The 15,903-nt window shown below is 41.9% G+C and overlaps 1 protein-coding gene and 1 pseudogene across 1 annotated transcript; one reads left to right on the top strand and one right to left on the bottom strand.

Annotated features, from left to right (window-relative positions):
• Positions 1–1,240: 1,240 nt before the first annotated feature.
• LOC106568547 (tubulin alpha chain, testis-specific-like) lies at positions 1,241–2,893 on the bottom strand (annotated as a pseudogene).
• Positions 2,894–6,847: 3,954 nt separating this feature from the next.
• On the top strand, positions 6,848–12,097 carry LOC106568441 (tubulin alpha chain, testis-specific). Its single transcript, XM_045692243.2, has 4 exons — positions 6,848–7,313; positions 7,557–7,772; positions 7,859–8,007; positions 11,216–12,097. Exons 2-4 carry the CDS (start codon positions 7,652–7,654, stop codon positions 11,234–11,236), a joined length of 291 nt encoding a protein of 96 aa, XP_045548199.1. The 5' UTR covers positions 6,848–7,313; positions 7,557–7,651; the 3' UTR covers positions 11,237–12,097.
• Positions 12,098–15,903: the final 3,806 nt, after the last annotated feature.

The raw sequence follows: 15,903 nt of genomic DNA, 5'->3' as shown, positions 1-15,903 counted from the left end.
CTCACGCGTAGAAGACATACTCAGTCCTTCTCTCGACTTTATCAATATATCCTCTGTGTAACACCCATTAATTTCCTTAATTATCAATATAGAGTTATTCTGCTAGAATGATTGATCCCCCACACCGATACTGACTCATGTATAGACAAACACCGCAACCCGTTTTATTTTTAGGTTTTACTGCCTTTTTTTTTCTTTTTTTCGCGATTGTTGACTGGATTCTCCTCACATGCAATCACTCATCCCAGCATAATCACTCTCTCGAAACTTTATCTATAGAGGGGACTCTTGATCGGACATTAGGTCGCATACATATGCAACTATAAACTATTTTCCAGGGGCCGTAAAGCCCTAGTTAACAGCCTATTTATCTGTTGCTTCATGTAACTCTTGACAATAATATCTGTTTCTCACTCCGCCATATTAGGTTTCTCTTCTCCCATAGATATCAGACCTAAATAAACTATCTTTAGGTACCGACTATCCCCCTATGGACTCTTGACCCTTTTACTACGTTATCAGGTCTCACCATAAGCCTTAGTTTAGTTTTATGCAGTGGCCACAGTTGCCCAGGGTCGTTTCGGACCCTGCATCTCTTTCGAATTCGTATCCTTTTGAATTTACAACTGATTCCTGCTTTCCATTCGCGCAGAATAATTGATTCCCTTTAAAACCGTTTTCTCCACGCGAACTTCTGAAGCCAGGTCACCAGCTATAACATTCACCAATTTCAGCGTCTAACACCCAGAGTGCATTAAAATCATCTACTTGCTCCCGCCTTTCACTCTCACATCAATGTTTCCTCATTTAATGCCAACACCCAATTGTGTCCCTTATTCCATCATGCAATGCAGACATACAGGTGTATTCCTCATTTCATCATGTAATGCAGACTTACAGGTGCTTCACTCCTTTCATCATGCAATGCAGACACACAGATCACTCACTCCTTATTTAATGTAATCATACAGGTGCTATTCCCCAAAAGTATAAATAAAGCTTACTAACCTTGTAATTTGCAGCTGAGTTTTTCAATGTTCGTTGAATCTCGTCACCACCTCTGTCGCGTACCAGTTTGCCACCGGCCTGTAAAGAACCCACAGTGAAGGGCCAGGTCTTTGATTTACGGATATTTCATCCGCCCGTGCACGTTTCGGTGTCTCTTTGGAACGACAGCGGCAGTTTTTGAGATCCGGCTCGAAGGACCAATTGTTAGAATAATTTGATATCTTGATGATAATAATCAATAATCAATTCGCCTTGACTAATGCCCAAGGTTTGTAAGACAATGGGTTAAATAATTAGGCAAGGACTCAGCTTTCTGCAAAAGGTTTCTGTAGCTTTATTCAGAGAACGTTCTGAGGTCAGGATAACAAAACAGCCATTTTATAGTTCTTGCTTACTTACGCACATGCATTTACACACAAACTGTTGGTGACCTGCATCCCCCATTGACTTCCCACACTGTTTATCACTACCTAGCTCAGCCTGTTCTTTTCCCTCAAGGTTAGGAACCCTTTGAAGTTTTACTCCCTTTACCATCTGTCTCCTGCTCTCTACACTAATTACACACACACATTTCTTTCCCTCTCCAGTGGTTCCTGGACTTTCTGGGACTAATCAGACCAATCGATCATTACATTGATTATTCATTAACCATGCTGTATGACTAATAATTCATCATGGTTTATTGATTCATTTACCTTTATTAGATAATTCTCTTATCAGAACTCTTCTCTTTCCTCAGCCTCCCCTTCCACTGAATCTACTCCCACCTCTTCGTAGTCCTTCTCCAGGGCAGCCAGATCCTCTCTGGCCTCAGAGAACTCTCCCACATACCAGTGCACAAAGGCACGCTTGGCGTACTTGTGGTCGAGCCGAGCCCAGGCCTCAGCGATGGCCATGGTGTTGCTCAACATGCACACATCTCTCTGGACCTTGGCTAGATCTCCACCTGGCACCACTGTGGGTGGCTGGTAGTTGATGCCAACCTGCAGGGCACAAACAAAAAAACAGTCTGAAAACCTGACTAACCAATAATTAACATGCCAAGTGCCTTAAATGTTTCTAACCATAGATCAGTGTGAATGAATGAATCCATTGCTTATTTACCTTGAAGCCGGTGGGGCACCAGTCGACCAACTGGATGGTGCGTTTGGTTTTGTGGCGAAGGCAGCATTGACGTCCTTGGGCACCACATCCCCACGGTGCAGCAGGCCATGTACTTCCCGTGGCGAGGGTCACACTTCATCTGGTTGGCGGGCTTGAAGCAGGCGTTGGTGATCGCTGCCACAGAGAGCATCTCGTGGTAGGCCTTCTCAGCAGATGACAGGTGCGTAGGTGACCAGGGGGAAGTGGATTCGGAGGAAGGGCACCAGGTTGGTCTGGAACTCTGTCAGGTCCACATTGAGGGCTCCATCGAAACGCAACGAGGCGGTGATGGAGGAGACAATCTGGCCAATGAGCCCATTGAGGTTGGTGTAGGTGGGACGCTCGATGTCCAGGTTACGCCGGCAGATGTCGTAGATGGCCTCGTTGTCAACTATGAAGGCACAGTCCAAGTGCTCCAGGGTGGTCAGGATAGAGTTGTAGGGCTCCACCACTGCTGTGGACACCTGAACACATACACAAGAGGTAGAACAGTCATCATTAGGTGTTACATAATGAAAATGTACATATCATACAGGGCTATAAAGTACAGTAAAAGTTTTGCTGATGTGGAAATCTACCAAATAATCATGTGAACAACTAAACATTAGCAGTACCTGAGGGGCAGGGTAAATGGCAAACTCCAGTTTGGACTTTTTGCCGTAGTCCACAGACAGTCTCTCCATGAGCAGCGAAGCAAAACCTGAGCCAGTTCCACCACAAACTGTGGAAGATCAGGAAGCCCTGAAGGCCAGTGCACTGGTCTGACTGGGGTGAGAAAGAACACAGGTTATGGATAAGTTTGGCTCTTTTTACTGACTGATCTCTTAACTTCTATGGGCTACGTGGGACACTAGCATCCCACCTGCAGGACACAGCCAGTGAAATATCAGGGCGGCAAATTCAAAAACAACAAAATGTCATAATTCAACTTTCTCAAACATACAACTATTTTACACCATTTTAAAGATACACTTCTCCTTGATGTAACCACATTGTCCAATTTCAAAAAAGCTTTACAGCGAAAGCAAAACATTAGATTATGTTAGGAGAGTACATAAACAAAAATAAATCAGCCATTTTCCAAGCAAGGACATGTGTCAATAAAACCCAAAACACAGCTAAATGAAGCACTAACCTTTGACGATCTTCATCAGATGACACTCCTAGGACATTATGTTACACAATACATGTATGTTTTGTTCGATAAAGTTCATATTTATATCCAAAAACAGCATTTTACATTGGCGCGTGATGTTCAGAAAATGTATTCCCACCAAAACGTTCGGTGAATGTGCACATCAATTTACAAAAATACTCATCATAAACGTTGACAAAATTATATAACAATTATTTAAAGAATTATAGATGGACTACCCCTGGATGCAACCGCTGTGTCAGATTTTAAAATAGCTTTACAGAGAAAGCACATTTTTCAATATTCTGAGTACATAGCTCAGCCATCACGGTGAGCTATACAGACACCCGCCAAGTTCGGGGCAACCTAAACTCAGAATTAGTATTAGAAATATTCTCTTAACTTCGCTGATCTTCGTCAGAATGCACTCCCAGGACTGCTACTTCCACAAGAAATGTTTTTGTTCCAAATAATCCATATTTATGTCCAAATACCTCCGTTTTGTGCGTACAGATCACTTATCCAAAGGCATAACGCGCGAGCGTAGAACCAGAGACGAAAAGTCTAAATGTTCCATTACCGTACTTAGAAGCATGTCAAACGCTGTTTAAAATCAATCTTTATGGTATTTTTAACATAAAATTGCGATAATATTCCAACCGGACAATAGCGTATTCATTCAAGGAGAAAAAGAAGGAACAGTGTGCTCGCGTGACTGCGCATATCCAATTCCTTTGTTGCCCAGGCAGTCCACTCAGAAACTGAGCTCCTATTATCTGCCCAGTGACAGGAGAATGCTCAAACCACTTTCTGAAGGCTTTAGACAGCCAATGGAAGCCTTAGGAAGTGCAACATAACCCCACGGATAATGTAGTTTCGAAAGGGACTAGAAAGAAGAACTACAATTCTCAGATCCTCCACTTCCTGGTTGACTTTTTCTCTGGTTTTTGCCTGCCATATGAGTTCTGTTATACTCACAGACACGATTCAAACAGTTTTAGAAACTTAAGAGTGTTTTCTATAAAAAATCTACTAATAGTATGCATATTCTAGTTTCTGGGCCAGAGTAGTAACCTTTTTAAATTGGGTACGTTTTTCATCCGGCCGTGAAAATGCTGCCCCCTAGCCCAGACAGGCTAAGACTCAAAAATAATAATCTTTACAGGGCACCAGGACACCCTACCTGCGAACAATGAACTGAAAACTCTAAATAGTTATGATTCTACAAGCCTCTTGTTCACATGTCGTTCACCATAAAGGGCTTACTAGAGCTGTCATTTGTGAGACTTGTAAAGTCGTTCTTTAAACAATGTACATTTGTTAATTGCCAGGCATACAAATACATTTTTTTTTCTTGGTACACTTGTGAACGACTATTGGCGGAATGCATTGCTTAACTGCCTTGAGGGTGATAAGCACAATATCGTTTGCGAACTGCAGCACTCCAAACGATTCATTCTCGAATTTGTTGGGCAGAGGATGCACATGGCTTCAGCATTGGAAAACCTCCCTGGTCTTTGTGGTTGAATCTGTGTTTCAAATTCACTGCTCGACAGATAATTGTATGTGTGGGGTACAGAGATGAGGTAGTCATTCAACAACCATGTTAAACACTATTATTTCACACAGTAAGTCTATGCAACTTATGTGACTTGTTAAGAAAATTTTATTCCTAAATGTATTTAGGCTTGCCATAACAAAGGGGTTGAATAGTTATTGACATTTCATCTTTTCATTTTTTATTAATTTGTAAAAGAAATGTGAAAAACGTTGTCTGTTTATCTCAATTTAAAAATCAGGCTGTAACACAACAAAATGTGGAAAAAGTCAAGGGTGTGAATACCTTCTGAAGGTACTGTATTTGCTCTCTTGTCATTACATGCATTCTCTATTTCCAGCTTTCTAACTTTGTCTTTTAGGAAATGCAGTTAATTCTTGGTGATACCCTGATGCATTGTTAGTACAATCACCTTGTTTTTTCTGCTATTCCACCCCCAGTCTGACCTCCATGTTCCTCAGCTCCAGTCTCTGCTCCACCACAATGTCTGTCAGCACTCTCAGCTCAGTCAAGATCTCAGGGGTGTTGGTGGTGGTCTGGCGATTACTCTCTTTCTGGATCCTCTCTGCAGCATCAGTCCTTCAGCTGTCTCTAACCCTACTCTCTCTCTTATTCTTGTCATTCTCTCTGACCCCTCCCCTCTCTCCCTGAGCCCATGCCCCCAGGCCCAGACAGACAAAACAGCAACACAGAACCCCCCAGAACAACAGCACCCCTTATTCTGAAATTAGGCTGTTCAGAAATGTAGTCTAGTAAAGTACGGTATGAGGCTCAGTCGCCTTCTTTATACACTACTTACTTATTGAACTAAATGCATGAGAATTGAATATACACTACCTTTCAAAAGTTTGGGGTCACTTAGAAATGTCCTTGTTTTTGTTCCATTTAAAATAACATCAAATTGTAACTGGAAACGGCTGATTTTTTAATGGAATATCTACATAGGCATATAGAGGCCCATTATCAGCAACCATCACTCCTGTGTTCCAATGGCACGTTGTGTTAGCTAATCCAAGTTTATCATTTTAAAAGGCTAATTGATCATTAGAAAACCCTTTTGCATTTATGTTAGCACAGCTGAAAACTGTTGTCCTGATTAAAGAAGCAATAAAACTGTCCTTCTTTAGACTAGTTGAGTATCTGGAGCGTCAGCATTTGTGGTTTCAATTACAGGATCAAAATGGCCAGAAACAAAGACCTTTCTTCTGAAACTCGTCAGTCTATTCTTGTTCTGAGAAATGAAGGCTATTCCATGTAAGAAATTGCCAAGAAACTGAAGATCTTGTACAACGCTGTGTACTACTCCCTTCACAGAACAGCGCAAACTGGCTCTAACCAGAATAGAAAGAGGAGTGTGGGACCCCTGTGCACAACTGAGCAAGACAAGTACATAACTTTTTTTTTTAAACCTGTATTTTGTATTGTATCATTGTGGAGTGACACCGTTTTCTAGCTTTTCTTAATAGAAGAACTGTTCTACAAACCAGATTGAACCCTGTTGAATGGAAATCTCCAACACATTTCAGCTGTCTGTGGGGTGTTCTCTCCAACCCCCACTTCTCCTCCTCCTCCAAATTATTCTTGAAAATATATTGTCTTTCCATGCAGTTGAATAGAAAAACAATGGCTCAAGAACAACACACACATCAGAAAGATTAAATTCATGTTTTATTTTCACATACATCAGATGTGCTGTTCTACAGGGTCAGCCATAGTAGAGCAAACAAGGGTTAAAGCAATAGATTGTTCACCTTGTCAGCTCTGTTAGTCAAACCAGCAACCTTTTGGATACTGGCCCAACACTCTAACCACTAGGCTACTTAAGCACTTTGTCCAGCATCATTATTGGTAAGCCTATACAAAGTACTAAAGGACAGATTACTTTGGGCTAGATAGAAAATAAAAATGCTGCAGGACTAAAATAATTGCTTGATTTGAACAGTAGGCTACCAGTTCTTGGCTAGTTACAAGTTTACCAGTGAGTTTTTGTTAAAAATAAGATGTAGCTTTTTTTTCTTTGAGCTGAATCACAATCAAGAAACACAGATAATACATTAGTCCAATATTATCTGCTACACAAGTAGTAATAGCAGAAGGAAGCATGTATTCACCTCACTGACTGAGGTAAAATGGAGTTTAGTTCACTTGACCTTCTCAGCTATCAGAAAAAGACCATTCTGTCGTTTGAAAAGAAGTAATTTTTTTACACTTTATACCATAGTCCAATGGCAAAATAGAAAAGATTGATTGACATAGAGTTTGTTTGAATTACAGACACTTGGGTTGAAACAAAGGCGGGCTCATTCAGGGACCTATATAAGCTTGAATCGGCGATGTTTTTCAAAATGTTCGGCAGTTAACCGTTACAAGTTGCAGAGCTAAGGCAGACGGTTGTCAGCAGCCTATTCAACTGTATAACAAAACATTTTTTAACCTTAACTACAGGTCTTACTTTAAATAATCATTAGGGTAAGTTTTCTGTCAAGATGAGTGGTGGCTATAGCACAACTAACAAACCAAGTTTCGTCAAACTATCTAATGTTATGTAGCTAGCTAACTTAGCTAACTTCAAGGTAAAATTAAGTTGGATAACTAGTTGCTAACCATTCTGCGTAAAGTAGCTAGCTAACAACATGAAAGTAAATCTGTCAGCTTTGACACATTTATCTTGGGACCTAGCAAGCTAATTTATTCAAATTGTATTTGCCACAGCGCGAGTGCATCTCTATCCACGTTGGTCAGGCTGGTGTGCAGATCGGTAATGCGAGCTGTACTGCTTGCAGCATGGGATCCAGCCTGATGGGCAGATGCCCAGCGACAAAACCAAAGGTGGAGGGGATGACTCCTTCAACATCTTCTTCAGCGAGACAGGAGTGGGAAAACATGTCCCTGGTGCAGTTTTTGTGGACCTCGAACCAACTGTAGTTGGTAAGGACGAAATGAGCTAAGCTATGGTTACCATATGCTGTAAAAAAATATATAATCCTCCCTGACCAGAGAAGGATTTTTCATAGATGAGGTCCGCACCGGGACATACCGTCAGCTGTTCCACCCTGAGCAGCTCATCACTGGTAAGGAGGATGCCGCCAACAACTACGCTCGAGGCCACTACACCATTGGCAAGGATATCGTGGATTTGGTGCTGGACAGAGTTCGCAAGCTGGTGAGTAACGTTGGCTAGTATATATGTTTTTGTTAGCTTGAAGCCATGTGCTGCCAACGCCCAGTTATTTCACTTGACTAACAAGTCGTTTTTTTGTTAGCCCTCACAAAGAAGGGCACCTATTGATAGATGGGTAAAAAAAAAAATCACTTTGAATATCCCTTTGAGCATGGTGAGGTTATTAATTATACTTTGGATTGTGTATCTATACATTTACATTTGAGTCATTTAGCAGACGCTCTTATCCAGAGCGACTTACAGTAGTGAATGCATACATTTCATACATTTTTTTTGTTAGTTTTATTGTACTGGCCCCCCGTGGGAATCGAACCCACACCATGCTGGCGTTGCAAACACCATGCTCTACCAACTGAGCCACAGGGAAGACTGGACAGAACCAACCGGGCCGAGCGCAACATACTGGTAGAGTTCAAAGGTCAAATCATAACTCACAAACACCTTTAGCTTTTGTGTATAAACGTGCATCAATGCCAATGGGAGATTTGCACTAACATATGCTAGTGCAGGCCCTATAGAGAAGTACAGGGGCTGAGCAAGCAGGTGTGGGATGTTGGTGCTCTACTAAAGGAAACAGTGAGAGATGTTGTCTCGGAGACTGAGGACAGATCCAGACCTGTTCTTTTTGGAGTGTTTGTCCTTTCCTTTCTTCATTCCAAAGATCCTCATGATGAGGATGTTGAATAGTAGGGAGGAGGAGATCCTCACAGCCCAGACGGGGGAAATACACCCAGACACTACAAGATACAGGCGTCCTTCCTAACTCAGTTGCCGAAGAGGAAGGAAACCACACAGGGATTTCACCATGGGGCCAATGGTGACTTTAAAACAGTTAGAGAGTTTAATGGCTGGGATAGGAGATAACTCAGGATGGATCAATAACATTGTAGTTACTAGACAATACTAACCTAATTGATGGAATGAAAAGAAGGAAGCCTGTACAGAATAATATTCCAAAACATGCATCCTGTTTGCAACAAGGCACTAAGGTAATACTGCAAAAAATGTGGCAAAGCAATTCACTTTTTCTGAATTCAGTGTTATGCTTGGGGCAAATCCAATACAACACATTACTGTTATGGGTATGCTTGGGAGTTTTTCAGGATAAAAAGAAACGGAATGGAGAAACCACAGGAAAAATCCTAGAGGAAAACCTGGTTCAGTCTGCTTTCCACCAGACACTGGGGGATTAATTCACTTTTCAGCAGGACAATAACCTAAAACACAAGGCCAATTATACACTGGAATTGCTTACCAATAAGACAGTGAATATTCCTGAGTGGCCAATTTAGTTAAATCTATTTGAAAATCTATGGCAAGACCTGAAAATGGTTGTCTAGCAATGATCAACAACCAATTTGATAGAGCTTGAAGAATTTTGAAAAGAATAATGGGCAAATGTTTCACAATCCAGCACTGGAAGCTTTAAGAGACTTACCCAGAAAGATTCTGTCTGTAATCCATGCCAAAAGTGCTTCTACAAACATTGACTCAGGGGTGTGAATACTTACGTAAATTAGATGTCTGTATTTCCTTTTCAATACATTTGCAAAAATGTCAAAAACATGTTTTCACTGTCATTATGATGTATTGTGTGTAGATGGATGAAAATAACTATCTATTTAATCCATTTTGAATTCAGGCTGTAATACAACAAAATGTGGAGTAAGTCAACAGGTATGAATACTTTCTCAAGGCATTGTATATATTTATTTTATTGAACCTTTATTTAACTATATTTGAGTAAAATTAAGTTTGAGACAAATAATTATCTTCTCTGTATACGTCAATGATGTCGCTCTTGCTGCTGGTGATTCTCTGATCCACCTCTACGCAGACGACACCATTCTGTATACTTCTGGCCCTTCTTTAGACACTGTGTTAACTAACCTCCAGACGAGCTTCAATGCCATACAACTCTCCTTCCGTTGCCTCCAACTGCTCTTAAATGCAAGTAAAACTAAATGCACGCTCTTCAACCGATCGCTGCCCGCACCTGCCCGCCCGTTCAGCATCACTACTCTGGACGGTTCTGACTTAGGTATTTGTAGTTGTCCACATATTCTATGTGTCTGGTTAGACTGTAAACTCTCCTTCCAGACTCACATTAAGCATCTCCAATCCAAAATTAAATCTAGAATCGGCTTCCTATTTCACAACAAAGCATCCTTCACTCATGCTGCCAAACATATCCTCGTAAAACTGACCATCCTACCGATCCTCGACTGTCATTTACAAAATAGCCTCCAACATTCTACTCAACAAATTGGATGCAGTCTATCACAGTGCCATCCGTTTTGTCACCAAAGACCCATATACTACCCACCATTGCGACCTGTATGCTTTCGTTGGCCGGCCCTCGGTTCATACTCGTTGCCAAATCCACTGGCTCCAGGTCATCTACAAGTTTCTGCTAGGTAAAGCCCCGCCTTATCTTAGCTCACTAGTCACCATAGCAGCACCCACCCGTAGCACCGCTCCAGCAGGTATATCTCACTAGTCACCCCCAAAGCCAATTCCTCATTTGGCCGCCTTTCCTTCCAGTTCTCTGCTACCAATGACTGGAACGAACTGCAAAAATCACTGAAGCTGGAGACTCATATCTCCCTCACTAGCTTTAAGCACCAGCTGTCAGAGCAGCTCACAGATCACTGCACCTGTACATTGCCCATCTGTAAATAGCCCATACTGTATTTATTTATCTTGCACCCCAGTATCTGTACTTGCACATTCATCTTCTGCACATCAATCACTCCAGTGTTTAATTGGTATATTGTAATTACTTCGCCACAATGGCCTATTTATTGCCTTACCTCCCTTATCTTACCTCATTTGCACACACTGTATATATACTTTTTCTACTGTTTTATTGACTGTATGTTTGTTTATTCCATGTGTAACTGTGTTGTTGTATGTGTCGAACTGCTTTGCTTTATTCTTGGCCAGGTTGCAGTTGTAAATGAGAACTTGTTCTCAACTAGTCTACCTGGTTAAATAAAAAATGTAAGTTTCCTCTCCTATGTAATGACAGCCATGGGTCCCAGAGTGACAGCCAATGAGAAGCAGGAGGGACAAAGCTAATCTATACACAGTAATCTATACACACTGAATCCAGCTACAGCAAATATTACTCACTTTGGTTTTGAGAGATGGACTGTGCTTATCTCTGATTGCTTCTCCTTTGATGCAGGTATCTTCACAGCACCAGTGAGAGTGGTCTACTACTTCAGATTCACTGCCAGGGATTACAGATCTCCACAATGGATGGGTGTTTTTATTTTATTTTACCTTTATTTAACTAGGCAAGTCAGTTAAGAACAAATTATTATTTTACAATGACGGCCTACCCCGGCCAAACCCTCCCCTAACTCGGACGGTGCTGGGCCAGTTGTGCGCCGCCCTTTGAGACTCCCGATCACGGCCAGTTGTGATACAGCATGGGATTGAACCAGGGTCTGTAGTGACGCCTCTAGCACTGAGGTGCAGTGCCTTAGACAGCTGTGCCACTCAGGAGCCCTTTTTTTACTCTTTACCTATACGTCACTAGCCAGAGACTTATGTGGAATAGCGAACACAACAATGGTAGTGAAAGTGATTTATGCACATCTTTTGCAATGTCTCTAGAGCTGGAGGAAGGTAATGTGGTCTACTGATAAGAGAATTATCTAATAAAGGTAAATGAATCAATAAACCATGATGAATTATTAGTCATACAGCATGGTTAATGAATAATCAATGTAATGATCAATGTAGGGATCGATTATTCTGATTAGTTCCGGAAAGTCCAGGAACCACTGGAGAGGGAAAGAAATGTGTGTATGCAATTAGTATAGAGAGATAGAGAAGCAGATGGTCAAGGGAGTAAAACCTCAGAGTTCCTAACCTTGAAGGAAAGGAACAGGCTGAGCCAGAAGGTGATAAACAGTGTGAGAAGTTTATGGGGGTGGCAGGTCACCAACAGATTGTGTGTAAATGCATGTGCGTAAGTAAGCAAGAACTATATAATGACTGTTTTGTTATCCTGACGGCAGAACGTTCTCATGAATAAAGCTACAGAAACCTTTTGCAGAAAGCTGAGTCCTTGCCTAATTATTTTAACCCATTGTCTTACAAACCTTGGGCATTAGTCAAGGCGAATTGATTATTATCATCAAGATATAAAATTCCTTTAACATCTACATGCTTCTCCATGCGTTAAAATAACAATAACGAGGCTATATACAAGGCATACCGGCACTGATTCAATGTGCAGGGGTACAACATAGATGAGGTAATATGTACATGTAGGTAGGGGTAAAAGTGACAAGGAAATCAGGATAGATAATAAACAGAGTAGCAGCAGTGTATGTGAAGAGAGTGAACAGGAGTGAAAGTTTTTCTATGTGCGAGTTTGTGGCTTCAATATGCATGTGTGTGTTTTGTGTGTGTGAGCATATGTAATGTGTGTGTTTTGTGTGTGAGCATATGTAATGTGTGTGTTTTGTGTGTGAGCATATGTAATGTGTGTGTGGGGGGGTAGAGTCCAGTGAGTATGCATAGAACCGGTGCAAGAGAGTCAGTGCAAATAAAAAGGGGGTCAACTGTTCAGCAGTGTTATGGCTTGGGGGTAGAAGCTGTTCAGGAGCCTTTTGGTCCCAGACTTGGCGTTCCAGTACCGTTTGCCGTGCTGTAGCAGAGGACAGTCTATGACTTGGGTGGCTGGAGTCTTTGACAATTTTAGGGGCCTTCCTCTGACATAGAGGTCCTGGATGGCAGGGAGCTCGGCCCCAGTGATGTACTGGGCCGTACACACGCTACCCTCTGTAGCACCTTGCGGTCGTATGCTAAGCAGTTGCTATGCAAAGCTGTGACGGTGCAGCTGTAGAACTTTTTGAGGATCTGAGGGCCCATGTTAAATCTTGTAATTATCCGTGATCTACAAAAAAATATTGGGGGTGCCTGTGTAACCGATGTGAAATGGCTAGTTAGTTAGCGGTGGTGCGCGCTAATAGCGTTTCAATCAGTGACGTCACTCGCTCTGAGACCTGAAGTGGTTGTTCCCCTTGCGTTGCAAGGGCCGCGGCTTTTGTGGCGCGATGGGTAACGATGCTTCGTGGGGTGTCAGTTGTTGATGTGCGCAGAGGGTCCCTGGTTAAAGCCCAGGTTGGGGCGAGGAGAGGGACGGAAGCTATACTGTTACACCAGCAAGCATCTTTCTCATGTCAATCAGTCAAAGAGTTTCTTAACTATACTATACTGTATTTGAGTCAGTCATGTGCGTGGTCTAAATAACTCCACTGGCTAGTTTGCCTGTCTGTAAGCAGAGGGGCGGCCTGTACCGTTGATCCTGCTGCTCGGATTGGATAGAGTGATCATCCGATTATCAACTGTAAATTTATGGATATGATTACGAGTATGGCATGTCAGCACACCCCTAGAAATTAGTGTGTATGAGAGGCAATCAGCAGTAAGAGCTTTCACTTGGTCTATGGGGACATCTTGTGGTTAAGTATGAATGACATCCTTTTGCTGTAGGGAGGTACAGCATACCTATTGCTGGGCCTCCGGTTTAAGGTAATCATAATCTAACAGTTGGATAAAAGCAAATAATGTCATAGTGATTACTCAAAGACAGGATGCATTTCAGGCATACTAACAAGTGCCTCTTCCAACAGTTCCAGTGCTGGTACCCACCAAAATACCTACTGATTCCAATGTATTACTTTTAATACCTGAAAATAGCAAATAAACCACTTTAACATCTATATACTAAACATCACTAAGTACACTAAATGACCAAAAGTATGTGGACACCTGCTTGTCAAACATCTCATTCCAAAATCATGGGCATTAATATGGAGTTGGTGCCCCCTTTGCTATAACAGCCTCCACTCTTCTGGGAAGGCTTTTCACTAGAAGTTGAAACACTGCTGCAGGGACTTGGTTGCATTCAGCAACAGGAGCATTATTGAGGTCTAACGTTCCAATTCATCCCAAAGGTGTTCGATGGAGTTAAGGTCAGTGCTTTGTGGAGGTCAGTCAAGTTCTTCAACACCGATCGACAAACCATTTCTGTTTGGACCTCGCTTTGTGCACGGGGGCATTGTCATACTGAAACAGGAAAGGGTCTTCCCCGAACTGTTGTCAAAGATGGAAGAACAGAATCATCTAGAATGTCAATGTATATGTTGTAGCGTTGACTGTCCTTCACTGGAACTAAGGGGCTTAGCCCAAACCATGAAAAACAGCCCCAGACCATTAATAATCTACCAAACTTTAGTTGGCATTGTGTGTTGGGGCAGGTAGCATTCTTCTGGAAATCCACCAAACCCTGACTCAGTAAAATCAAAATTGTTGCATTTTGTTCAGTATACCTGCTCTCGACCTCTGATTGCTCAGCCATGAAAAGCCAACTGACATTTATCTGCATTGCTTGCCGTATGGGGTTTCAGGCTAGGTTTCTATATAACCACTGATGTCGGCCGATGTAAAAAGGGCTTTATAAATAGTGATTGGATATACAGTTGAAGTCGATAGTTTACATACACTTTAACCAAATACATTTAAACTCCGTTTTCATAATTCCTGACATTTAATCCTAGTAAAAATTCCCTGTCTTAGGTCAGCTAGGATCACCACTTTATTTTAAGAATGTGAAATGTATGAATAATAGAGAGAATGATTTATTTCAGCTTTTATTTCTTTCATCACATTCCCAGTGGGTCAGAAGTTTACATACACTCAATTAGTATTTGGTAGCATTGCCTTTAAATTGTTTAACTTGGCTCAAACGTTTCAGGTAGCCTTCCACAAGCTTCCCACAAGTTGCATGCATTTTGGCCCATTCCTCCTGACAGAGCTGGTGTAACTGAGTCAAGTTTGTAGGCCTCCTTGCTCACACTTTTTCAGTTCTGCCCACAAATGTTCTATAGGATTGAGGTCAGGGCTTTGTGATGGCCACTCCAATACCTTGACTTTATTGTCCTTAAGCCATTTTGCCACAACTTTGGAAGTATGCTTGGGGTCATTGTCCATTTGGAAGACCCATTTGCGACCAAGCTTTAACTTCCTGACTGACGTCTTGAGATGTTGCTTCAATATAGCCACAATTTTCCTCCCTCATGCCATCTATTTTGTGAAGTGCACCAGTCCCTCCGGCAGCAAAGCACCCCCACAACATGCTGCCACCCCCGTGCTTCACGGTTGGGATGGTGTTCTTCGGCTTGCAAAAATAACGGTCATTATGGCCAGTTCCATCAGACCAGAGGACATTTCTCCAAAAAGAATGATCTTTGTCCCCATGTGCGGTTGCAAACCGTAGTCTGGCTTTTTTAATGGCGGTTTTTGAGCAGTGGCTTCTTCCTTGCTGAGCAGCCTTTCAGGTTGTCGATATAGGACTTTGTACCGGTTTCCCCCAGCATCTTCACAAGGTCCTTTGCTGTTCTGGGATTGATTTGCACCAAAGTACGTTCATCTCTGGGAGACAGAACGTGTCTCCTTCCTGAGAGGTATGACGGCTGCGTGGTCTCATGGTGTTCATACTTGCTCACAAGTACAGATGAACGTGGTACCTTCAGGCATTTGGAAATTGCTCCCAAGGATGAACCAGACTTGGAGGTCTACAAAAAAACTAAATTCCCCCTGAGGTCTTGGCTGATTTCTTTTGATTTTCCCCATGTCAAGCAAGGAGGCACCGAGTTTGAAGGTAGACCTTGAAATACATACACAGGTACAGCTCCAATTGACTCAAATGTCAATTAGCCTATCAGAAGTTTCTAAAGCAATTACATCATTTTCTAGAATTTTCCAAGTTGTTTAAAGCAGTCAACTTAGTGTAAAATTCTGACCCACTGGAATTGAGAGATTATTTCACTTATAATTCACTGTCTTAACAATTGT

Source organism: Salmo salar, chromosome 01, assembly GCF_965601325.2.
Source record: "Salmo salar chromosome 01, fSalSal1, whole genome shotgun sequence".
NCBI lineage: Eukaryota > Metazoa > Chordata > Actinopteri > Salmoniformes > Salmonidae > Salmo > Salmo salar.
This window is presented reverse-complemented; position numbering and strand designations above follow the sequence as displayed.

Excerpts from the sequence above, each read along its gene's own strand:
- LOC106568441 (XM_045692243.2), top strand. The coding sequence starts at position 7,652 with ATGCCCAGCGACAAAACCAAAGGTGGAGGGGATGACTCCTTCAACATC. Across the intron at positions 7,773-7,858 it reads CCTCGAACCAACTGTAGTTG|ATGAGGTCCGCACCGGGACA; the intron begins GTAAGGACGAAA and ends GATTTTTCATAG. Across the intron at positions 8,008-11,215 it reads TGGACAGAGTTCGCAAGCTG|GTATCTTCACAGCACCAGTG; the intron begins GTGAGTAACGTT and ends CCTTTGATGCAG.